We start from the raw sequence: 27,400 nt of genomic DNA, 5'->3' as shown, positions 1-27,400 counted from the left end.
GCACTAACCTCAAACAGTAAAGTAATATGTCGATATATCTTATTTTATTTTAAATGAACACAAGTATTTTTTTTAAGATGCCTTCTCTATTCCAGATCCGGAACTACATATTTATACTAGTGTTCTAACAGTGCTTATAAAATTCTGCATAAGCACATCATTTTATGTGATGATGGTACAAGGCGTTGAAATTATCCAACATGCTTGAGACAAACTGGGATTGCCTTGGGAGTACTATCAGGCAATGCTCTCGGAGTTTTTGGACCATATGTCGTATACTTGGTAATAAAACAATATTATTATTAAAGTTGTAAAATTTTGTTTTATTTTGAAGTAAGTAAGCAAAAAAGTTTGAATCTTCATTAATCTTCAATGATAATTAAATATCTTCAACTGACAATGATATTATAATTTACATATTATCGAGATAAAGCTGGCTGTAAATGAACATTCATTTATTCTTGAATAGCTCGAAATAATAATTGGCAAATCACACAAACATTAAAATTTGGGGGAAAGAATCTCGAAGCGTTTGACTTTATAACGATGAGTTCAAATATGGACTATGAATACCCTGATATCAGTCAGTAGTGATATCAGTTTTCATTGGAAAATATAGTGCCAAATAGTCACCAGTCCAATATAGCGTTAAGAGATTTTACTGCAATAATTTCAAAAATCGAACTGGTTACCGTTCAAAAATTAATAAAATAAATCATAGTTACAGAAGACCTTATTTAAATGCCCACTAACAGCGTAAAAATAAAAGACCTAGAAATAAGCAATCGTTCGCAATTAGATTTTTCACCATTTTCAATAGTTTATATGTTAGTAACTAAAATTCATTTATTATAACTTGACTTATAATCTTTCAGGGAACTGCTTACGACGCTCGATACCCATATCTGATCTTAAGTTTACTCATGTTAATTGGACTGACTGACTGCCCAATTACTTTCACCTGAAACATTACATCAGAAACTACCCGAAACATTAGCCGACGCCCAAGTTTTTGGTTCAGATCAAAAATTTGGGGCATTGCCAAAGAAAAATAATCACGATATCCTTCTTCAAGATGAAAAAATGAAGATATCATATCCTTAAAAAACAAATGTAAATTTATGAGAAAATGAGGAATGCTTATGGATATTTTGAGTGATTTGTGATGATTAATATTTAACTATTAGAAAATAAGTAGAGCCAATTTCTTTCCAATGTTCTTAAATTTAATTATTTATAAGATAGTTATTAATTATTGTTAGAATGTAATTATTCTAAGAAATTCAAATCAATATCATGACACCTATGTAAGATATAAAAAGTGATATTCCATTAATGTTATGTATTATATTAATTTCTCCAATATATTTAGTATTTGTAAAATTATTTTATTAGTAAAATAAATAATATAAGCAAGTATTTGTAAAAAGTATTTTATTCTTAAAACCGTGTTAACGAAAAAGGAGTAGGTATATTGGCAATTCTGACCAATAATAAACGTTAGTTTTATTATTCTTGTGTATTCTATTAATACATAGATATTTTAATATTAAAAACCATGGGTTGTTTGTCAAGCCCTGATAAGAATTTAATGTAAACTATTCGTATTAAATAAAATTGTAATTCATTATCTATGATGTCTGATAATGATGTTTGTGAATAAGTCTTTGACTACTATATGTCTGAAATTGTGGATCAATCTATTGCAAATGAATTGGAATTTGAAAAAAGTTCGGAAGCAAGTCAGAGTAATTTTCACTTATCTACTTAACTACTTTTAAAAAAACTCACAAAAGGGAAACTACATTAGATACCTCATTAACAAAAAGGTAAAACTTAATTCTAAAATTTTTTCACTTTTCTGCTATTTACATAGAAACGGCTTGGCTGATCGTCGCGTAAAATTGATAAACGCTAGTCCTTATTGAGATACATCAAATGGCTTTTAAATTTTCGAAATCGGCCCAGCCGTTTTTGAGAAAACGTCGATTTACGGCAAACAATCTATTCATGCATATACACACGCACACACACACACATACTTTTTCTAAATTCGGTCTCATTCGATTCAGAATAGCTTGAAACGTCGAGAAAACATAAAATTAGCAATTTGGATTTTTTGATAAAAACAAACTTTTCCTTAGGGAAGTTAATAAAAAAAAAAAACAGAATAGCTTGATCTGAATTCAAAAATAAACTGAATTGTTTTATAAAATATATGAATATGTATAGTTAAGAACTTTACAAGCAATAAACCTTATCATAAATTAATATTTTATCTATATCTATATAAAAAGACCAATATGATGACTACTGTAATTTAAATCATTATTATTATCAAAGTCAACGTGCCGTACTAGTTGCATACATATTACAAAAAACGGAGCAGATTATTAAAATATAAAACATGAATGCACCGAAACAAATTCATGTTTATTACACGGCAATATAAAACAATACTAAATCACACAGATTGTTTTTATTTGCAGAATATTCGTTATCAAATGTAAAGAAATGCTATTTTTATTCAAGAAATTTATATAATTATCGTGACCGAACATAATTTAATACCGAGTGTCATCAAATAATAAGACAAGATTCTTGTTCCAGTTGTGCCATTTGTGCGAGTAATGTTCTGTGAGTTGTGGATTAGTGAGACCAATCTCTACTAACAATTTTAGTTGTGTGAAGTGTATTATAAGAATTAATTGTAGTTTAAATTTAGGCATACAAATTATTCTTATACAATAATTTACTACTGTTTAATTTAATAATTACAATAATTAAAAAAAATAACTTCAAAAATATTTCGAGTGAATAAAAGCTTTACAAGTTACAATAGTTCACACAATTTATTTTTGTGAAATAATTCAACCGGTATAACTGAAATACAAGGAGTTGCATTATTTTTATATAGTGTATTGAAATTAGTAACAGCAGAAATAAAAATACGATAGGGTTTGAGAAAATAATCAAGTTAAAAAGTAGTAGGTCTATAATCTTCAACTTCAGCAATATATCAACTAAGGTAATGTCAATATGTTTGAATTTGCAAAAAATGATGGTTAGTTTTGTCCAATAGTCGTTCGATATTTATGTTTTTAATTAATATTTTCACTAATATTTAGCATATTTTCGATCTATATTTATGAAAATTGATATCAGGCAGTCAGCAACAAGAAAATGTATTTTCATAGAAAATAATATGAATTTATATATATATATATATATATATATATATATATTTTTTGATCGACACCGCTAGGATATAATGGTAAACTTTATGGTAACAATTTAGGAAAACTCTCAGCAAATCAGAAGAAATGCTAAGTGATCGCTACAAAATTTTTCTCATCATTCAGTGTATAAGATTATATAAATCACGTTCAATGTTTTGATGACTTACACTACCTGAACAGATAGAACAGATAGTTCATAATTTCCCATTATCACTTCGTTATCTCACAATTGTATTCGAATCATGGTTCATGAATTACATGTCGATGCAGTTGATTTATCTGAATAATTATATGATAGTAAAAACGACGTCCTTCATAATTTGAAGATATCATGGTTAAATTTTTATTAAGATTACAACAGACAGTTCTGAAAGCTTTGGAATTGTAATATTGCCGAAGTTTCAGAACTGAAATATTTATTTATAATAGATATGCAATTTTGCTTCATATCTGGTAAAGGTTCAAAATATCTTCATATTTGGTAAAGTATGAAATTTGAACAATTTGGATTCAATGTATTTTTTGTTTGTTTGTTATTTAGAGCAAACCGAATGCATTAAGCATTGCTTATTAAGAATATCGTTATCAGAAGGCAATCCATTAATTGTCCTTACTATCTTAGGTATAGTTTATTTTTCGTAAAAATGCCATGTTCTAATATGTATATGTGATGCACTCATTTTTGACTCCAAAAGAGACCTGATCTCCAACAATTGCATGTTTGAGTCAATAGAATGTTTAGTCATTATCCTGGAAATTTTAGAATGAAATAAATGACCAGAATCTTGTCATCAAGTAAAATCAATGTTCTGCAGGATTTTAAATAATTCTTTTCCATGTATGTTTATTTTAGAAAATTTATTGAAAATGGGAAACGAGATGCAATGTTTGACACTGTAATGCAGTCCGTTGGAAATAATGGACCATTTCAGAAAAGATTCAATTATTTGTACAATCTAATATTTGCAATTGTAGCAGCCATGCCTTGTATGAATATTATTTTGGCCTTATCTGTACCAGATCACTGGTGTCATGTTCCCGGAAGAGAATTTACAAATTATACTATAGACGAATGGAAGAATCTCACTTTACCAAAGTAAGTTTCTAAATTGTTTACTTATTTTTATTAAAGTTATCCCAAAAGGATTGAATAGTGCTCATATATACCATATTTATGACCCAAAAGTGCGCCCAATACAGAATAAAATGTTTTAGTTCAACTGAATGCAAATTATTAATATTGTATTATTTTATTGAATCATCCAATCCGATATTGCAGAGAAATCAATAATAAAGGTATAGAAGCTCCAAGTTCCTGTAAAATGTACAATATCACAGATGCTAGTGACCTCCATCTGGATTATAATTATTCAATAACAAGTAAGAATTTATAATATTTGATGTTATTTCATATTTTTTGTAATTATATAACTTTTTTGTCATATTTGCTTGGGATGGCGGAAGTTTATTGCCGTGACAAAGCTTCATAATTCCAACTGACAATTATGGCAGAGCTTAGATTAGTCTTGTGCTCTAAATTTACAAAATTAAATATACACGACCTTGAATCTAGATTAACATATATGAAAAGCACAATAGTCCAATTTAAGGAACTCGAGTTTTGAGTACAGATCCGGGTACTAATATGCATCTTAAAAACTAATAAAAATTTAAGTCAAAATTGTATTTATAATTTTTTTGGCATAAATAGTTTATTTACAAAATACTGCAGTATTCGAGAAGTTTACTCATAATTAATTTAATATTTATGAATTAACGATTTAATTTAACTAGAATTTGGTACAAACAAAAAAACTGGAGAAGCTTTAAATTTTAGTTTATTAATTTATTACAGTGTTATATTAATAATTTTACATAATTTATTTCAAGAGTGCATTTACGGCTATGAATATGATACCAGGTGGTATGAGCTCACGATACCTTCTCAAGAAGATTGGGTTTGCGACAAAGCTCTTCGAGTCACCAACATGTTTGTGGTTGCTAGAATTGGCGATATGTTGGGCGCATTGATTTTTGGACAAATGGGCGATTAGTGAGTGCACCAATTATTTTATAATAAGGCATGAATAGCAAAAAGCAAATTAAAGCTCTCATTTTAGAATTTTCATTACAGATTCAAATTTGATATGAAAAAAGTTGCACTGCCCTTTGACTAGAGTTTTCGGTTAAGATAGTATCTATCATTGCATAAACAATAAACCAGAAAATATTTTACTAATTTATTAATTAATGTAAATAAAATAGTGCCTTACAAATTTTTTATTGACATAATTAAAATTAATTAAAATAATTATAATTATGTTTTAAAATTAGTGTAAATAATAAAAATTCAATTTTAATTGGGTTAACTGAATTTATCTTACGTCTGAAACACTTCAGTTCTATATCAAATCATATTAAACACAAAGTGAAGTACTCTTTGGATTACGTAAACGTTCAATAGCAAACTTGGATAAAAACTAAAATAAAAAATAATTATTGATTCAATGATAACTACTAACAGAAAATGATGAGCTCAATTCAGACGTTACAATACAAAAATATTGGCAACGACAAATATTTTCACAATATTTATGTTCTGAATTGAGAATAGATTTAGTACTTTGTTTCAATTTAAATATTAAGTTATAATATTGTCCTTTACTCCTTGTAGAGCTAAATCAAATCAAGATAGTAAAAAGTGTAAAGGATAAACTAAAAGCATTCTTTGTTGAACGCAATAAACGAAATTTAATCTGAAAAATTATTCAGAATTAGATGTACTTTTATTAACATAATTTTTGTATGCAGCATAGGCCGAAAGCCCGTATTCTTCATCAGTTTGATAATTCTTATCGTCGGCAAAACAATGCAACTATTTCTGACAAGCTGGTATTACCTATATATGCTGGGAAACTTGATTGCTGCTCTTACTCCTATGGCCATGTACCAAACTGTATTAATTATAGGAATGGAAATTTCATCTATGTAAGAAACTTTCTTATAGATTCGAACCTAATAAAATTTCTATTCGTAGCTAATAAAATTTACATGAAACCTTTTTTTATTTAGTGACGATAATCCACATATTGCCATGCTGCAAGGAATAGGTTGGACTCTAGGAATAAGTATCTTGCCATTGCTCTATTGGTGGTTACAAAATTGGTTTCATTTTGTTTTGATATCTTCATTACCCATAACATTATTTGTTATAAAAAATAAGTATGTATAAATGATACAAAATAATTTTCATTTGATAAAAACCTGAATTCTGCATATTTCTTCATCATGATGATTATTATTTCAAGATATATGATTGAGTCGCCTCGTTGGTTATCTAGCCGGGGAAGATTAGAAGACTGTGAGAAAATGTTACGGAATATTGCAAAAGTTAATAAAACTACATTAAATGATGATGCTTTAGAAATATTGAAACAAGACAAATTCGTACAAGAAAAAATTATATGGCATGGCCAGTTTATTTTCAAGCTTTCGATTGGCAAAAAACACACTAATGATGGTGTCTTTATGGTAATAATCAATTCAATTTAAAAATAAGTTAAAAATAATAAAAATAATTGATTTAATTATTTTGGTACATGATTTGATTACAATGAGTGAATCTCGATTTCAGGGTTATTGGTGGTTTGGCTCATTTTATGCTGATACTAAATGTGACTAATATGGACGGCAATCCATTCCTAAATTTTCTATATCAAGGCATAGTAGAACTGCCAGCGTTGTTTCTTGGTAAATGGACGACCAACACTTTAGGAAGAAAGTGGACTGCAGTAGCAGCTTTTGGTTGTGCAACAATTTCATCTCTACCATTGCTATTTACTTCGGTTGGTAAGTCGAAAAATCTGAAAATTTTAATCTATGTTCTTTGCATTGTCATTGCAATCGTGAATGTCATCATTCATATCGAAAAATACCTCAACATCCAATCACTGAATTAGGAAAATAAACTTCTTGACTGGAATACCTAAATGCTAATTATTTTTAAATAATTATGAAGAAAATTGAACAAAATGTTATAAGTTTCAAAGCTGGTAGATTTTTATTAAATTCTTAAATAATGTTTGTTTTTTTGAAATCATATTAAATTTTTAGTATTCACGCCCTCCCCCCCCCCTCATAACTAACAATTACAGTCCCGGTTTTGACTTGAAAAAATATGGTCACCTTACTTATATTCCATATCTTGGAGCCTAGGCGCATATATTTAAGGATCAATATCAATCAAAGCATCTATTTTCATATAAATAATAAAAATTTTATCTGCATCTGTCGGCAATCACACAAAATGCAATATTTACAAAATATTTGTGTTTAAATTCACAGATCCTTCTCTACATGTGTATACCTCAACTCTGACAGTAATAATAAGATTTTGTATAAGTGTGTCTTTCTTCGTTATGATGATTCAAGGCGTTGAAATATTTCCAACGTGTTTGAGACAAACGGGTATTGCCTTAGGAGTGATTTTGGGCAATGCCTTTGGTATCCTGGGACCCTATGTTGTCTACTTAGTAAGTAAAATATTTTATAATTCAAGATAAATAAAATTTATATGAGATCATGAACAAACTTCTATTTTCAAGTTTTGCTAGACACTATATTTTTATGAAATAAGATTCAATATTTAAAAAAAATCCTGAATTTTGGTGAAGATCACAAATTTGCACACAGTAGGATTTTATTAAATTGGATTATAATTTTGGTGTCATTTTTAGGGAACTGCCTATGATATACGATATCCTTATCTAATTCTGGTGTTGCTAATGTTGCTTGGTTTTGGTGCTGAGTTGATGCTCCCAGAAACCCTACATCATAAACTTCCTGAAACATTAGCGGAAGCTCAAAGTTTTGGACGAGATCAAAAGTTTTGGCACATGCCTAAAAAACCAGCTGAGCAGTTGCAGCAATCTTTGCAAAAGGCAAAGAAATAAAAAAAAATTAAGTTGTGATTGTAACCAATATTACCAAATTTGGACAATTAATTATTAGAATGGTGCTAAAAGAATATGCCAATGAAATGTGTAGTATTAAATGTGATATTATTGTGTCATTGTATATATCAAAATATTTATTATTTTTATTGTTTCTTCAAGATGAGAATGTCATTGTTTAATTATCGTTATACACTAACCGAGTTTTATATTTTATACAACTTCCGCATTATTTCTTAATACGTCAATAAAAATAGGTTACAATAAGACATTTGCAGAATGATAATTTTATCAGTATTGAAAGTGGCATTGACTTCTCAAAAACGAGATATCGGTAGAGACTATTTATATAAATTCTTGTTATTGCAGCAATATTATTGTCTGATAATGAATTATAAAGAAAAATTTCTGTATTTCCGCTAATAACAACATAGGAAACATTCAGTGAAATCTAAAAAAAAGACTAAACTGGAAAAATAAATCAAGGAAGCCTTGAAAAAAATTCATTTTGAAAATGTTGCAGATAAAATAATTCTCAATTAAGAAACTTTAGACTTTGAAAATGTTAGTAATGTGATATTCCAGATAAAATCTAGAATGTAGCTTTTCAAGCTAATCGTAGACATTTTCAAACCCTTAATTGTTTGGAAAAAGTCGTTTATCAAGTAAGATTAAAAAATTGGCCGCTAGATTACAGGCTAATAGTATATAAATGTCCAGTACCATTTACCGATATCAGAATTCCAAGACATTTAACTATTTAAAAATTTGACAGTGTTTTTTTTGTCTATTAAAGATTTTATACCAGTATGAAGATTTTCAATGCCAACCGCTGAATTTGTGAAGCTATTATTAAATTAAATTAAATATATTATTAATTTAAATAATAAAAAATATTAAATAATAATTACAAATTGTTTTAGGTCTTCAAGAAAAAAGAGCATACCGTGTCACTTTGATATGCAGAACAAATGTAATGGATAGTACCACAAGAATCAGATTCTCGATCTCTATCTGGGAATTCAATTATTAAAACTTTTTTTTTTAATCAAGTATTTTGTTGAAATAAGCAGAAAGTTCTTTGAATCATTCAAATCGGACGCATAGTTCTCTCAAAAACTGCCATTATTTGCACATTTAGCTCTGTATCTTCGAAATGGCTAGGCCTGCCTTTGCCAAAACTAATAGCCACTTCTCCCAATCATTACTAATTGAATGTTTTTTAGATCATTCAAATCTCGATGCTCCGTTCTCTCAAAAAATCGATTTCCATTTTCTGCACACTTTGCTCTTTACCTCCGTAACTGCTGGACCTGCCTTTGCCAAAAACTAATCAGAACATCTCCCTATCGATAGAAATCGAATGTTTTTTGAACCATTCAAATCGGTTGATCCGTGCGGCCGAAAACGTGGACGAAAAATTGTATCAATACATACATACACACACATCGATTTTTTCTGAAGTATGCCAAAATATTCAGAAACCTTCAAAACGTCGAGAAATGCAAAAATTTTCGATTTCGATTTTTGTACGATTACAATAACTTACCCTACGGGAAGTTAATTAGTAATAATTAAGCCTGAATTCATAGCAATTTGTGTTTGAATTTAAAAATTATAGAATATTTTATTAATAAATTATATTTTATATTTATTTCAAATACAAATAGTGTGAATTTGAAATCAATACTTTAGAATAAGTACCCTATTTTTTATTTTAATGTAATAATCCGTATTGCATATAAAATTAGTCTAATAATAATAAAAATAATGAAAAAACAAATAAAAATTAATATATAAAGACAAAAACTGTCAAAAACAAAAGAGTGGTATGGTAGATGGTGCCCCATTACTCTCATCCAGAATATTAATGATTGCTTCCAAATATAAATGGCAGAAAACAACATGAGAGTGGTAAAATTCTATTTGAAAATCGATTTGTTAAGTATGAAAGTTCCCTTAATGTAGCAAGTCTTTGTGCATTAAAAAAAAACAATAAGTTTTGCAATAAAATACATTAAATGAGCAAAGTCCAAGCAAATCGCCTTAATATACAATAATACTATATTTTATGAACTTTACAAATAAAAGCCAAAACAAAGAAGTGTTATTTATTGATAGCGACTCTATAAAAACGCAGTGAGATAACCATAGAAAGCAAAAACAAAAATTCACCTTATGAAAGTTATGACTATTTATTTTCATTCTGAACATTTATGAAATAAAGTTTAAAATTAATCTTATTTCCTATTTACTGATATGATTTCTATAAATACAAACTTTACCTTTTAGAACAAAATGCCAAGGAATTACAATCAAATAAAAAAAAACGCTATGTCACATTGTTTTACTTGTTTGAATAAAGATTAATATTAATGTAATTAAATTATAGAGGCAAAAATGCTGTTAATACTTTTTCGAGGTCATAATTCATAAACATTCGTAGATTATTGTTACTTCATGTCATTTCTAACATTTTAAATTTATTATCAACACAATACATTTACACCAGAAAGTGACAAAAATAATTTTATTGAGTAATGGTTTGTTGCAAGTGATATTTAAAGTATGTGAATGAAGTAGTGGTAGTTGAAACATAAGTCACTTTTTTCTAAATTTTCCATATATAATTTGGAAAACTATTTATAAAATGGAATCGGAAAAGGATACAATATTTGATCGAGTTTTGAAATCGGCAGGAAACGATGGCGTATTTCAGAAGAGATATAATTACTTTTACAATTGCATACTTGTTGGTATAACAAGTATAATTTATTTAAATATAGTTCTGATGATGGCGATTCCAGATCATTGGTGTCATGTACCAGGACGAGAATTCACTAATTACACACTTGATGAGTGGAGATTTCTGACTATACCAAAGTATTTTAATAACACTGCAATAAATATGTGATATAAAAATGTTTATTTAGAATATTATTACTACTAATAACAACGCGAAGATTTGTTTGATTTTAAAGAAATATAATTAATGAAAAAAGTGTGTAACAAACTTGTTCAAATTAAATATTGAACGAGCCAGATACATTTTTGTAATAAAAACTTAAGTTTTAACAGAAAAATATTTTTTCAATAATTGAATATGAGTGATTGTGATAAATTCAATAAGAAATCTTATTATCCTACTCTTCATAAATAGCAGCAATAAAATATAGTATTTCATTTATTTTATATTCAACAAATTGATCAAAAAATTTAGGACTTGGAGATCAAAACATTGCAAATTCTTTACTATAATTGAAAAAATTTCAGAATTTCAATGTAGAATCTTCAAAAAAATATATAAGCTTTAATTAAAAGTTACAGACCCTCTTAATTTAAGAGTGGCTTTTAAGTTCCTTTTTAATTCATACTTAAATACCAAAATGCTTAAATAAGTAATCATCAGAACTCTATATTATCAAATTAAAATTGATAATTAAGTTTTGTTATTTTCATACATAATTATTCTATTTTAGCTACGACAAAAAATCAAGCTCATGCCAAATGTATAATGACACTAATCGAGAAATTGTCGAACCACAGATTCGACATATTATACGTGAGTATTTTTCGTATTTTTGAAAAAAAAAATTTTTTGAATCATTGTTACTTTTCAATCTATTGTATTAAAAAAATCTTGGCATTTGGTAATAATCATAAGCATGTCTAAACTGAGTCAATGCGAAAAAAAGAATAATTCTTGTTATTAATAATGTTCTGAATATAACCCAAGGAACAAGTATTGATTATTTATAAATCAAAAATATTTCCAAGAAGACGCCATGCAGAACGTTATTAATTCTGTTAAAAGAACCGCTTTGGAAGTCGCCGAATATTTGACACCTATTTTAAAGGAATCTAAATTTAGAGAAACAGGAGTCTTGACTCCTGAAGAATTTGAAATGCTGTACAAGAAAATCCAAAAAGCTATTACCCTGAATTTAGAGTTTAGACTAATAAAGAAACTACATCATTTTGCTTCATTTTTATTTATTTTAGCTTGTCAATATGGTTACGAGTATGACAAGACCTGGTATCTGTCAACAATACCTTCAGATCACGATTGGGTTTGTGATAAACTACTATACGGTACAAATGTATTCGCAATGATCAGAGTTGGAGAAGTTATTGGAACATTTATTTTTGGCCAGTTGGGAGACAGGTATATTAAAATTATAGTGTTAACTAATCATAAAATAAAATAATTCGATAGAGTTTATAGAAAAATATTGCACTAGAGAATATTTACCAAGAAATTATACTTGTATTGCATTCGTAATATAATTTAATAAAAATTTTTTAGATTTTTTTTTCTTATAAATCACAATCTGTCTAAATAAAAAGATATTGAATAATTAGTTTGACAAATAACATAGAATTATAAAAGGAAAACCCTGTGGTTCACCTTTTATTAATGTTAATTAAATTATATCTTAATTAAATTCTGGTATAATTTTTTCTTAAGAATTGGCCGGAGAATCGTGTTCTATATGAGTTTATTGGTAGCGATAAGTGGACGATTGTTAACAATTTTTACCACAAACTGGTATCCAGTTTTCGTTAGCGCTGTCGGCTTTGGAGCATTTGCTACGCCGTCTATTATGCAAAGTACTCTTATAATTGGAATGGAAACCACGAAAAGGTAAAAAAAGTTGTTTAAGAAATTATTTAATTGAATTATTTAATTATTCATAAAATATGATAAAGACCCTAGTGCATAAATTAGTGTCACCTGCTTTACCGATAAAACTAAGAATTTTATGATTTTTTTAGTGATGATAGATCACATATTCAAATGTCTCAATGCATCGGTTGGACCAGTGGATTGATAATATTACCTCTTCTTATGTGGGCTACAAGAGATTGGTTTATCTTCGGGTTAATAACTACGTTACCAGCTATTGTTTTCCTAATTCCAAACAAGTATTCTTCTTTATAAAGAATATTCCTTATACAATTAATTCTAATTTAACTTATATCTAAATATTACTAGATACATGATCGAATCGCCAAGATGGCTTCTGAGCCGATGCAAATTTGAAAAATGTGAAAAAATGCTGAAAAGGATTGCTGATATAAATGGAATGGCTTTGGATAAAGATGCGTTACAAGAAATGAAAGGAATGTCATTTACGCCTGAAAAAGTTTATGGGATTCTAAGCTTATTTTCCAGTTTTAGGCTTGCATTAAGCACTATTTTAATAGTGATATGCTGGTAGGTATAATAATACCTACTAGTATAATAAATATACATACAAATACCAGAATAAATACTAAAAGAAAGTGACTGGTTTTACAACTAAATGCCCTATTCAATCTCTATTTAACTTATGTTTCTCAGTCACACAAAAGGACTCAACTGGTTTATTCTCGAATGGTATTATGACTTTATAAAAGTGATTGGGAAAAATTAGTTCCAATATCATTTTATTAGATCTGTAACATCTGTAACATGAGCACGCTGATTTTTTCTTCGATAGATAATTAAAACTAATATTTTTCAAACGACATGAGCAATTATATTTGAATCACGAACATTATTGCAATCAACTCGTTCAAAATCATTGAAGATTTTGTATTACAAAATATCGAAGTATAGTAGCACAACGTACTTACTGTTGTAGTTAAAAAATATATAACATGATAGATAACAATAACATTCAAGTAGCCAATAGCATTATCGGATAAAAGAAACCACTAACTCTCCCGAAGTAATTTTGTTTATATACATAGTATGAAGTACTTAATAACTTTTTGTTTCCCAGGATTGTCTGCGGCTTATGCTACTTTGCTTTGATGTTAAATATTACCAATACCGATGGTAATCCATTTTTGAATTTTTTATATCAGTCTGCTGTGGAATTACCAGCGTATTTATTAGCACGACTGTCGTGTGATAAATTAGGAAGGCGATTGACTGCCTCATCTTCTTTTGCTCTCGGAATGATAGCCGCTACCGCACTATTTTTTATAGTAAATGGTAAAAAATGTATATTGGGAATAACTAATATTATATATAACAAAAATGAAATACCTTAATCGATTTTAAAGTGGTTTGTGTATCTCAAATATCATTAACAGATGAGAAGTTGCAAGTACTTGAGACAATTCTTCCAGTAGTGATAAGATTCTGCATCAGTATAAATTTCTACGTAGTTTGTTTACAATCGATGGAAATATACCCGACTTGTATAAGACAAACTGGTATATCTATTGGAACTATTGTATCCAACGCTGTGGGTGTACTAGGGCCATACATAGTTTACTTGGTATGAAACAAAATCAATTAATAATTGAGGAATATTTTGATAATTTTGGTATTTTTACAGGGTACTTCAATTGATAAGCGATATCCATATGCAATTTTAGCTGTAGTACTATTATTAGCGGCTGTTTCTTCAATGTTCTTACCCGAGACTTTAAATGCAAAATTGCCAGAAACTCTTGTAGAAGCTAAAGAATTCGGCAAAAATCAAAAGTTTTGGAGCTTGCCTCAAAAAAACAATATTAGAAATGAATGTACAACAGATTTATAATTAATAATTATTTATAATTTATAATAAATAGCTTGGTAATGATTATTTGGATATGAGTAAAGTTGTTGTTTAAAAATATATTTTGCAGTATCCTATGCCCAGTAATAAGTTTATCATCACGACTGTATTAAAAAATGATATTCAAAACGAAAAACTTCAACAAAAGATATTGTGAGATAAGAACTATGTATATAAAAAATCTATTTATAGGATAGGATCCTTTACAGTACATAATAACCCATACGGTCATCATTTACACATAAATACCAAAAATATAAGTTGGATGGAAATTTTTTGAAACCACAAATAAGGTGGAATGGTAAATTACCTCAAGAGTAAACTTACAATAAAAAAGTCTCTAGGTTCAAACTGTAAGCTATAATTATATCTGAAATAACTTTATTTAAATCTTCAAAACTCATACGTATTTACCGAATATCGATGTTAATTCCTTGCACCAATTTTATATAAACAGTCTAGTAGCGTCACATCTTCATCTTAATCTAATTGTAAGATGACGAGACAATTTTTATCTGTATGAATAAATTATACTCTAACAGTAGATTTATGGTTCAAAGATACACAAGGCCAGTAAACATTACTGATATGAAAATAATTAAACAATAATCGTTTAATATTGAGATAATTGAAATAAATAATCAAAATGACCATTAAACAATTAAATAACCCAGAGTGGAATAATTATCAGCGATATAAATTAAATGTACATAAATATTATCTACTGAACATAAACTAAAAACATATATTTTACAAAGCATGGGTGGTAATGATGCAACAAAAGTAAACAATATGATGTAGAAAGAGAAAGTAAGCAAATAGTTTGCGCGAAATATACTATACCCGGAAAAACTTAATTTTATTTTCAAATTACGTGGATGCTAGATTATTTATCGAAGCTTTTTGCATTTCTAAGCTAAGTTGGGCTTCATAGTTGGTTTTATAGTAAAAGCTTAGGCTTTGAAACCCTAAGATTCAGATTCTATGACCAATTAAGGCAGATATCAAGAAATTACGAATTATGAATTATGCAATTATGAATTTTTTTTTAATGTATTCTTGAATTTTATGGAATTCTTGAATTTTGTGTTTGAATATTTAGCATGAAGATTTTACATTTGCGATTGGCATGTAAATCAAAACCATGGCAAAACAGCCTTGGTCCCAATGCCTTGTGCATATATTTGCCTGACCGCTTGGCAGGCTTATAAAAAACTAATTGCTTTTATATTGTTGTTTTTTGAAACATTATATGATATAACAATTTTATATTTTTCCATCGTAAAAATCTAGTAGTAGCTAAACAATAAGAGTTTGCTCTATAAAATCTGATAGATATAAGATAATGAATCGCTTAGTTCAAATATTTTAATATAGTGGATTATTTACTTAGGTGGTTGGAAAGCAGTTTCAAGCTATTACTCGAAAATTAGTTTCTAATTATATTAGCTTATATACTCAATGTTTAAGTAGAAGTTTTCAACAAAATATTTGATACATACTTAACTTCTGTTAAACAAATAGGTATCAGCATATTCGTTTTTATGAGTACCTGGATACCTTTTGATGATTTTTCAACTTCTACATTTGTTCTTGGGGAAACACTAAATAAATGAATAGTTCTCACAAAATTGAATCGTGACTAATATTTAAACATTAGAGCTGGTCATGGCTTAGTGGTAAAAATGCGGTCTAGCTTAAAATAACTACCTTAAAAATGTAAAAGAAAAAGCAAGGTCAAAAAAAACCAAAGCCAGAAGAAATGTCCAAGTCTAGTATACATGAAATATAGCATTAATACTTGCACTTGCACTTGCACTAGTACAAAAAATCAAGTATCAATGTAATTAGTAAATAAAATAAAGTTAGATCATTTCGATGTAACTATAATTAATATAATATTTGGTTCGAATTCTGATTTGACTCATCTAGATACATACGAAGAATTTATATATAAAACAATAACTTCACCTTATTTTTGTAAGTAATTACCATTTTTGAGCAAAGACAAAAAAAAAGAAAAATTGTAAATGTTTGAGAAATGCTACAGTCTGTACATGTAAAGTGATGTACATAATAGGCGTTGAATCCATGTAGAAATTGATTGATTAATTTAAAAAAAAACATAATATCTCTAGTCAAAAAATTACTATTATATATATATATATATATATATATATATAAAGAAATTTGCTGCGTAATACGTTAAAATTTTAAGCTCAGAGTAAACTAATAGCGCAAACCAAACAACCAAGAGATTTAGAGTAAATTCTACAAATCAAATATGATAATAATCATTTCTATGATGGAAACAAACAATAATTAAAAAATATAAAATAAGATTTCTGCTATTTATTGCTATCTTTTCTTATCAACCGACTGTTTGAGAGCACTCATTGTATTAAGAGATTGAAAGCCTGAATTAGTTCAGTCATTGTTCTCCATGTGCGCACTGCGAAAAACTTGCGAGCCACATGTTCGAAAAATAACCGTTGAAACTGAATATGTAGGAGTCTGTGGGCATATTTTCTAATACTATAGTAAAACATTATGTGAAAAAATACTTGAAATATTAAGAGTTATATTGTATGTGATTTTAGGTAATTATATAAGTAGTGATTTATAATTAAATTTAATAAACAAAATTATCCTCAATTTTATGGGCGTTTACAGCGAATTGGTGTATTAGAGTAGAATAACCTTAATACGAAAAATAAAATTACAATATTAATGTGCATAATTTGAATAAGTATGAAAAAATAGTTTTACTATATGTTAAAAATAGCTTTATATTAGTGTTGTATCCAAAATGAAACTTATCTTAAAAACGGTTTAGCGCTAAATCAAAAAAAATAAAATTAATAATCAAAGTAATGTGCAAATCGTGTTCTGATGAAAAAGTTAAGAGATAAAATAAAATATTTGTGACTCCGTTTTAAAAGACTATAAAAACTAATCAAAATCATTATAGCTTATATTAATATTTTGCTATTCTCTCGTAACTTTATCATTACATAGTGTTTCGATTAAATATTTGAAGTCAGTAATATTTGTATGATAGATTATCAATTTCAATAAATATGAAATTTTTGGATTTTATGAAAAAATATTTTGTTAAGCTGCGTATTATTTTATAATGTATTAAATATTAAAAATATATTTCAAACATGCTGCACTTGCATAAGATGCATTTATATTTTATTGTTTTTGATTTGCCGTGCATAAGAGCAATTTGCAGTGTGAAATTTTGAGGACCAACAAAATTTATCAAATAAAAATTATATTTATGACTATTGTATTATTCAATATTATGCCTAAGGAGTAGCAAGGCATATAAGAAAAAATTGAGGAATTAGTTTAAACTCTTTGGCTAATAGGACAAAAAATTATACATACATAATCAAGAAAATATTTCAATAAGTAGTTTATAAACATATTAAGAATTTGTATCACATAATTATTATAATGATAATCAAATCACATAAATGTTACCAGAGGTATATTACAAAAAAGAAATCGTCCTGAGAAATAGTACGAAAAACAGGAATTAGCCACACATAACCTCACTAATTAAAAAATACACCAAAACATAGACTTTCACAAATACAAAGTATTTTATCTAATTTTTTAGATAAAATTAATACTTCACACTTATTTATAAAGTTGGTAGTACCAAACTAAATAATAAGCTTATTTATTCTAGGTTAACTTATTAAAATGGGCAAAAAAGATGCAGCGTTTGATACGGTTCTGGAGTCGGTAGGAAATGATGGTCCATTTCAAAGACGCTTCAATTACATGTACAATGTCGCATTTGCTTTATTGGCAGTTATGCCCTGCATGAACATGATTTTGGCCATGACCATACCCGAACATTGGTGTCACGTACCAGGAAGAACGAATTACAACTACACAGAAGAAGAATGGAAAGAAATAACACTACCAAAGTAAGCAATCATTATATTATAAAATAGGTAAATAAAATTTTTTAAACGCGAGGAAATTATCGTGACAAAAGTAGAAATAAACATATCGTAAATTGCAGTACCACAGATAGTCATATAATAATTACAGGAAATTACTAAAACATTATAAACCCGTATTTCAAAAAAAGAACATATAAATTGAATTAAAAGGGGTATAAAAGAGGTAGATGCAAATAAATAGTTGTATTATTGTCAGAGTGATTTTATTCACTCGTTATGAAGCATCAGAAAAGGGATGAACTCAAAAGGATATGAAGAAAAATATTAGTATTTTTGTTTCTTCTGGGTATTTGTAAATGTGATGAAATATGAAAATCAAATAATTATGAATATCATCATATCCTGTTTGTCTTATGAGAAATCAAAACTGATAATACTCATTCTTTTAAAGTCGCGATTAAGTTATTATTTGTTTTTAATGACTTATGTGTAGGTGTGCATATATGTGCATAGGTAACTTATCTCAAATACATTGCTACTTACATTATTCAAACTATATTACAACTAGTAGGGTGCATGGCATCGTGCCTTAAGGCAAATTGCTAGAACTTCCCACACCGTAATTAAAAATTTTTGCTCAGAACCCAAACAAAATTACACAAAATGTGTACACATTATTAAAATCTCTATAAAATATCTAATAATTTGATGAACATAAACATTTTTGACCGCCAAATGACATTTTTTTAAACTTATTTTTATTGAAAATCCGATAGACCTGCCTTCCCGAAAATTTAATGAGTTCTTCATCTTGTCAATACAAGTAAAATGTTTTTTGAATTATTAAAATCAGACGCTCCGCTCTCTTAAAAACTGTGTTACCGTTTTTGGCCCGTATCTTCAAAACGGCTACACCTGCCATCGCCAAAAAGTAATCAGCACGTCTCTTATCAATACGAATCAAATGCTTTTTGAATTATTCAAATCGGTTGACCGGTGTTCCCGAAATCGTCGACGAAATTTTGTATCCGCGCACACACACACGCCTTACAATTACATTTGAAACGTAAAGTTATATAAAAAATTTCATTTTCGATTTTTTTTGCGAAAACTATAACTTACCCTACAGGACGTTAAAAAGTTTTATTTTTTTCATAAAAAGTTAATTATTTCTTGATTTACTGCATTTTTTTCTAGAAATATTAATAACAAAGGTCAAGCTTCCTACAGTTCTTGTGAAATGTACAATATTACAGACTGGACAAACGTTCATCCAAACCAGAACTACTCGACTATAAGTAAGAATCAATTATAAAAATGTAATTTGGTACATCTTACAGATGATCAGATGTTATAGGTTTTCATAAAAAAAAAATTTCAGAATGCCAGCATGGATATGAGTTTGACAAAACCTGGTTTGAATTGACAATACCGATGCAAGAAAATTGGGTATGCGACAAGGAAATGAGAGTAACAAATTCCTTGATAATCGGCCGAATAGGTGAAATGTTTGGAGCTCTAGTATTTGGACAATTAGGAGATGTGTGAGATATTATTTATTATAATTCATTCAATATTTTTATAGTTTGTAAGAAAACATTTTGCCAACAGAATAGGAAGGAAGCCAGTATTTTTTCTCAGCATGGTGTTGATTATAGTAGGAAAAATATTTAACTTATTTCTCACTAGTTCATATTATTGGTATGTATTTGGATATGTGGTGACTGCACTGCCGCAGATGTCTCTATACCAGACTGTTCTTGTCATAGGAATGGAAATATCGACAAGGTAATTTTAAATTTCGATAAATTCGAATTTATTTTCAATATTCAGCCGAAGTGATAAAAGTGACTTCACGTGCTGCAAAAATTTGTATACAATTTTAAGTACTTGGTGAAATTAGAAATGACCAAAATAATATGTCTTGAAATAGAGTTTATATGAATTTATCAATCTCGATAATCATAATTAAGTGTCATTTATCATAATTTTTCTGTAGTGATGAAAACTCACACGTCGCTATGTTACAAGGAATTGGGTGGACGTTTGGAATTTGCACAATGCCTCTTTTGATGTGGTGGTTGAGAAATTGGTTTGATTTTGTTCTAGTTTCTTCATTGCCATTTGCAATATTTTTAATTAATAACAAGTAAGTCATTATGAAATTGCTATAACTTTCAGCAAAATTAAAAATTTAATAAATATTTTTCTAGATATATGATTGAATCACCAAGATGGCTAGCAAGCAGAGGAAAAATGAAGAAATGTGAAAAAACTTTACGCACAATTGCCAAAGTTAATGGTGCAACATTGAATGATGATGCATTAGAAATGCTAAAAGATTATTCGTCTGAACCTGAACATGTTTTTGGAATGATGAGTTTGTTCACAAGCTGGACGCTCGCCAAGAACACAATAATGTTATTGATATGCTGGTAAAGACTTATGTTTTAGAAAATTATGAATTTAGAATATGTTGATTAATTTTAACATATACAAATAATAATATGGTATTTTGAAATCAGAAAGCCCTATTGTGGTGTATAAAAAACCGCGCCAAATGTAATTGTTTATATATTTCCAGGGTCGTTTGCGGTTTAAGTTACTTCTTACTGTACTTGAATGTAAGTAATATGGATGGAAATCCGTTTCTGAACTATTTGTACCAAGGGTTTGCAGAACTTCCAGCTTATCCAGTTGGAAAATTTGCAACAAACTATATTGGAAGAAGATGGACTGCATGCATGGCATTTTTATTAGCATTGTGCACAACTCTACCACTAATCTACACATCAACAGGTAAGAAATCGAAAAAGATACCATAATTTTTTCGAAAAATTAAAATTATAAATCTTTTTTTTTTTTTGCCTACTTTTATTGTCAATCAAAATTAAATACATTTTTAAGACAATGTGAAAATTATAAATGAATAGAATTTGTTACGGATGAAACTACAGTTGAATAATGTAACTAAAACGTATCCAGAAGAGAAGCTACAATTAATGAAACTTGTTTATTTGTTATTCAAATGTCTGCTTTTGAATTTTAAATACTTTTCTCAACAAATATTGAAAATGCCCATAGAACTTATACAAAAAGTTTAATATCAGATTATCTTTCACAGATCCATCATTGCACATATTCACAAGCATATTTGCAGCAATCATCAAATTTTGTGTCAGCGTTTCCTTCTACGTTTTAATGGTTCAAGGAGTTGAAGTATATCCAACATGTTTAAGACAAACAGGAGTAGCCCTTGGTGTAATTTTAGGAAACGCGTCCAGTATTTTGGGTCCTTATATTTCATACTTGGTAAGAATATTGGAAGTCAGACAACTTAATCTGCTACCCTTTTTGTTATAGCAAATAAAAAATAATGATATTAAAAATATAAAAGATGCTTAAAGTATAAGAAACACTTATAAATCAATACTCTTAAATCATGTGTATCAAATTTTAGGGTACCACATATGATGTGCGATATCCGTATTTGTTTATATCACTTATGATGTTCTCTGGTTTGGTGGCCGAGCTACTATTGCCTGAGACCTTACACCAAAAGTTACCAGATACATTGGCGGAGGCACAAATTTTTGGAAAGTCGCAGAAATTTTGGACGTTTCCAAGAAAAAATACATATAAGTCTGAAGAAGAAAAAACTCCACAAAAGAGCTGATAAAACAATATATTTATAAAATTATATCACGTGTAAATTATGTATGAATAATATGAGCATTTTTTCTACACTTATATTTCATTCATTGTATTATAATTGGTTTATATCGATTCTGAGTGTGATAATATTAGGATAAATAATCAATAAATTTTGAAAGTAACTTTTAGAACCACTTTTTATAGATTAGTTAGGTTAGTATGTTTGCGACCCCTTATTATTGTAATACTAAGAAGATTAGGTTAAATAGATTTAGCTATATTATTTGGGTTTTCTCATTATTGAGTAAAAGATTAATGGATTCAAACCAATTGGAAATTGAAGCCATTACTAAATTTAATTTGTTACTTATTTCTTCCAAAGAATTTCCCTTAACAATAATACTAGTGCCATCAGCAAAAATAATAAATTTACAAAGATCAGAACAATTTGGTAGATCATTTATATATATATATTATATATATATATATATATAAGAAATAAGGAAGGACCAAGTATTGAACCTTGAGAGACACCAAGTTCATTATAACTATTCAAACTTCATTTTTTTATAATATTAATTGTAGTGACTCTCGACATTACTGAAACTATTATTTTTTTGTTTAGCGGGTAGTTTTGTTACGTAACCCCTCTTTATTTTTAAGAAATTTAAATATAATTCGCGTGGCTGAAGGCCCATGGGCCAAGTAATAATTCAATACAATTTTATCGTGAAGCACATGATGAAGACGCTCTATAAGTTGAAAATACTAGTTATTTTGCAAGAAGCTGCACTATAAATTTCAGATTGATAATATTTTTGTTGACAGAGACTTTAAGAAGACGAAAATCATATTTCATTTTTGTAACTTCCTTTAGGGTAAGTTATATAGTAATCGCAAAAAAGTCAAAAATGAAATATTTTATATATCTTTACATTTCAAAGGTTTCTGAATATTTTGGCGTACTTTAGAAAAAATGGATGTATGTGTGTGTAAGTGTGTGAGTGTGTGTGCAGATACAAATTTTGGTCGACGATTTCGGGAACACCGATCAACCGATTTGAATAATTAAAAAAAACATTCGATTCGTATTAATAAGGAGACGTGCTGATCAGTTTTTGGCGAAGGCAAATCTAACCGTTCCGAAGATATTGTGCAAAAAGTGCCAGAAACAGTAACTCAGTCTGATATTAATAAATCAAATAACATTTTACTTGTATTGACAAGATGAAGACTTGATTAAATTTTTGGCAAGGCAGGTCCAGCGGTTATGGATTCTCAATGAAAATTAGTTAAACAAATGCAATTTGCCGGTCAAAAATGTTTATTAAACTTATGCACATCAAATTATCAGATATTTTATAGAGATTTTAATAACGTGTACACATTTTGTGTAACTTTTTTGAGTTTCGTACCAAGATTTTTAATTACGGTACGGAAAGTTCCAGCAATTTGCCTGAAGGCACGATGCCATGCACCCGACTAGTTATTAATTAAAATGGTGCAATGCCAACACAAATCTAGATATATCATAAAATACATAAAAATTACAAACCACTTAATACAAATTATCTATCTCGTAGATCATTGCTAATTCGATTAAGAAAAGTCTAAATGTATTCTGATATTGTGATTATTTTAATAAGTTAATTAGCAAATAGTAGTAAAGTAAATTTAATTTTCAAAGGTCTTGCCATTTAATTTTTAAAGGTCTTGCCGCTAAGAATACTACAGCGAATGACAAAAATTAAAATTACATGTCACATTTATATCATGAAGTCGATAATTTGACTAATCAAAATTCGATATTCATGTAATTTTAGTGATTTTTTTTCGTCCAATTCAAAATTAAAAGTGTACAGAGTAGAACCTAATCCAATTTCATAGAAGGGCTTCCCAGGAAGATGCCAGCACACGTTTAACTTTGAACTGTCACTTTGACAGCACAAGATCTGTCAAAATCAATGCCCAAGTTAGGCAAATGTGAATAATCCAGTTATAGTTTATGATTAAACAGTAAACTAATTATACAGTGAATGTATTTTTCTACAATAAAATTGTGCACGTCTTCCAACATGACTGATTTACTTAAATCTTTAATACTCGTATCTGAAAAGGCAGCAAATATCGCAAGAATATGTAGACAAAATGAATATTTATCAGTAAATTAATCGAGGAGAAAAAGAATGATGCAATCCAAGATTTTTTCAAGACTTCACAACATTAGCAGAGGTTTTGATACAAGAATCAGTGCGACATGATATTTCCACTAAGCATCAAATATTCATCACCGTGTATAGCTAATCGTCTTTATTTGCAATGCTATTGTATCCAATACATTTTATTTTCGAATTCTATTTCAATCTGATTCAATCATGCGGGGAAAACTAATATATTAATATATATGAGAATGACTTACCAATGGGCCTGCAGTCTTTAATGCATCAAAATATACATATGTAATTACTGAAGTTACATATATAAGTACTGAAAAAAATATTGCAGTACAAATTTCTATGGTTAAAAGCAATTTTAATAATTAATAATATAAATTTCATAAAATTTTTGCTATTCCCTAGTTCAATTGTAAATATTCAGTTTCCAGAACTCCACGATTTCATACATGGAGAAGAGAATAATAAATTCAGTAACACTATGGGTGAGAGTATTATTGTGAGTGTTAAAGAAACGGAAGCCGAAACCTGTGCTCTCTTACAAAAGGTGAATAAGCTACCTGAATGATTGAGAATTGTAAGCATGTATAAAATATAAAGGTAAATTTAGGTATGTGATGATGGACCATGTGCTGAAATATTAGCAAAAGAAGTTCATAGAGAAATAACTCACGAAGACATTGAAAATAGCACTAGTCATGACTTTCCAACATTTGAGATAGAAAATATGAAGGATATGGCTATATGGATTGATCCGATAGGTGAGTGAACTAAGTTTATTGCATTAAAGTGGTCATGTAGAATTAGTTAGTTATCATAGAATTAGTAATTATCATAGGAATCAATATAAAGCCCAGAATATATCTAATATTAACTACCAATATTTATGATTAGAGGCAATTCATCAGTAATTTCTTCAAGCTAGCCACTAATAAAAATAATATTATAATATCTTGAGAGTTTTATGAATTCATTTCTAATGAATCAATAGATAACATATGATAACACTGCTTTAAATTCTTTTTTTTAATTGCTTTTGCTTATTTAATTTATCATACAATAAAAAGTAATGATTATATTATTTTTAATTCAATTATATAATTTATAGATGCAACTTTAGAATATATAAGAGGAGATCAAAAAGAGAGCAGTTTAAAAGGAGTATTATCAAATGGTTTAATTTGTGCGACTGTTCTGATCGGTGTCTATAGTCAGAAGACAGGTGAACCGATACTTGGAATTATAAATCAACCTTTCCATACCTTATCCAATGAAAGGTTAGTAGTATTAATGTAAATAAAAATTTACATATATGCTGAACATTTTACCTTTTTATTACTAATTTTACCGAGATATTAATTGAAGTTATTATATTAAAATATCGAGATTATATTAATTTATTAGAAAAAAATTCTTTTTTTTTCTATCTATTAAATGCAAAGCACTTTTACTACTGCATCATCATGTGTTGAAATTTTCTGTATAATTATAATTTAACATAAGCAATCTACATAATTAGGTATACCAGCAAGATTTATTGGGAGTAACCTTCGACAAGACAAAAAAGCATTCTGAACATAATATCAAAAATGATATTAGACAAACTTAACATTTGCAGTGAGTTCAAATGAAAATGAAGAATTAATTAATTACCTTCAACAGTGTGGTGTCTATACTGTCCCTCTTGCTGGAGCCGGATACAAAATACTTAATGTTATTATTGATAATTGTGATTGTTTTATTTTGTCAAGAGGATCAACATACAAATGGGACACATGTGGGCCCCATGCCATATTAAGAGCTATGGGAGGTGGAATTATACAGTTTGCACCAACAGTATCACAAAGTATGGACTCAGAAATACCAAATGATCTATGCATCACATACAATAAGGAAAATAAAATTCAAACGGATTAATAGCTTATAAAGATCCTAGAAAGTTGCAGGAGCTTTTAACTATGCTCTGCAATAAGTACAATAAATAAGCTATTGAAAACAAAGCTATATTTGTTGAAAAAGTAAGTTTGTTATAAGATAACATACACATTGTCAGGAAAAAATGGATGGAACGACTGCCATTGATATCAGTGTGTTACTTATATACATGATACTTAAATAACGTTTCGAATTCCTTGAGATGAAGCATTTATGTGTAGATTCCAATAGTTTTAAATAATTAAGAGACCTGATCAGAAATAATAAAATAATATATATAAAAAATTGAGAATTATTATGAAAAGATATATGAAACTAGGTAATTATAGTCATCTTAAGTTAATTTCCTCTAATGAAAATTATTCTTTTCAGAATATTAATATATAATAAATATAAATATATATATTTTTTAATTAAAAATCGTAATTTGAATAATAAAATTATGTAAATAGTAATTCATACATATATGTACGGCATATTTGTGAAATAAAGTATTGATGTTGTATAGCGTATAATAAAGTATTGATGTTATTCTGAGCTGGCGATAGTAAAATCAATTGGAGTTAAAGTATTAACTTCAACTACATTTTATAGATTTATTCTTTGATCATATTGCAAGCAAATTTTTATATCTATGTTCTTGTAATTTAAAAAAAATCTGAATTCAAATTATTAGCGACTAAATGAAAAGTTCTGCATATGTGTAAATAAATGCATTGGTAACTTGCTACGCTATTTTTCAAAATAGTAGTAGAAAATTGTAGTATCACTTCCATAATAATATCAAAGGTATAAAATTTTTATGAGATATTTGAATAATTTATCTGATAGATCACATTAAACATATGGTAAATGCAAGATTACTGTAATTGGACGATTGATACCATTAAATTCGAGCAGAATTTTGCTAGAAGACGCATGTTATAAAAAGGTATGTTTCAAAGGTATAAATTTTTATGAGAT

General features: G+C 28.2%; 5 protein-coding genes across 5 annotated transcripts; all 5 read left to right on the top strand.

Annotated features, from left to right (window-relative positions):
• The first annotated feature begins 4,141 nt into the window (after positions 1 to 4,141).
• LOC113384484 (carcinine transporter-like) lies at positions 4,142 to 5,438 on the top strand. Its single transcript, XM_026622199.1, has 4 exons — positions 4,142 to 4,335; positions 4,519 to 4,619; positions 5,130 to 5,292; positions 5,374 to 5,438. Coding segments are annotated over exons 1-4 (381 nt in total). The 5' UTR covers positions 4,142 to 4,219; the 3' UTR covers positions 5,375 to 5,438.
• Positions 5,439 to 6,714: 1,276 nt separating this feature from the next.
• Positions 6,715 to 8,192, top strand: LOC113384483 (solute carrier family 22 member 1-like). Its single transcript, XM_026622198.1, has 4 exons — positions 6,715 to 6,770; positions 6,874 to 7,088; positions 7,584 to 7,771; positions 7,976 to 8,192. Exons 1-4 carry the CDS (start codon positions 6,754 to 6,756, stop codon positions 8,189 to 8,191), a joined length of 636 nt encoding a protein of 211 aa, XP_026477983.1. The 5' UTR covers positions 6,715 to 6,753; the 3' UTR covers position 8,192.
• A 2,649-nt stretch (positions 8,193 to 10,841) lies between these two features.
• Positions 10,842 to 14,730, top strand: LOC113385944 (solute carrier family 22 member 5-like). Its single transcript, XM_026623763.1, has 9 exons — positions 10,842 to 11,074; positions 11,671 to 11,753; positions 11,972 to 12,356; positions 12,660 to 12,836; positions 12,968 to 13,117; positions 13,188 to 13,409; positions 13,960 to 14,174; positions 14,276 to 14,463; positions 14,524 to 14,730. The coding sequence occupies exons 1-9, from the start codon at positions 10,842 to 10,844 to the stop codon at positions 14,728 to 14,730; spliced, it is 1,860 nt and encodes a 619-aa protein (XP_026479548.1).
• Positions 14,731 to 17,226: 2,496 nt separating this feature from the next.
• On the top strand, positions 17,227 to 22,350 carry LOC113385943 (solute carrier family 22 member 5-like). Its single transcript, XM_026623762.1, has 10 exons — positions 17,227 to 17,348; positions 18,452 to 18,695; positions 19,872 to 19,972; positions 20,056 to 20,218; positions 20,286 to 20,462; positions 20,674 to 20,823; positions 20,888 to 21,109; positions 21,259 to 21,473; positions 21,799 to 21,986; positions 22,135 to 22,350. The coding sequence occupies exons 2-10, from the start codon at positions 18,466 to 18,468 to the stop codon at positions 22,348 to 22,350; spliced, it is 1,662 nt and encodes a 553-aa protein (XP_026479547.1). The 5' UTR covers positions 17,227 to 17,348; positions 18,452 to 18,465.
• A 2,399-nt stretch (positions 22,351 to 24,749) lies between these two features.
• LOC113385942 (inositol polyphosphate 1-phosphatase-like) lies at positions 24,750 to 26,419 on the top strand. Its single transcript, XM_026623761.1, has 6 exons — positions 24,750 to 24,787; positions 24,908 to 25,049; positions 25,113 to 25,263; positions 25,611 to 25,779; positions 26,022 to 26,045; positions 26,254 to 26,419. Exons 1-6 carry the CDS (start codon positions 24,750 to 24,752, stop codon positions 26,417 to 26,419), a joined length of 690 nt encoding a protein of 229 aa, XP_026479546.1.
• The last annotated feature ends 981 nt before the right edge of the window (positions 26,420 to 27,400 follow it).

This window comes from Ctenocephalides felis, unplaced genomic scaffold, assembly GCF_003426905.1.
Source record: "Ctenocephalides felis isolate EL2017-DRISC unplaced genomic scaffold, ASM342690v1 CF-g0.4_SCAFFOLD_03571, whole genome shotgun sequence".
Taxonomy (NCBI): Eukaryota; Metazoa; Arthropoda; class Insecta; order Siphonaptera; family Pulicidae; genus Ctenocephalides; species Ctenocephalides felis.
Note: the sequence above shows the minus strand (reverse complement) of the source record. Positions and strands in the feature narration are given on the sequence as shown.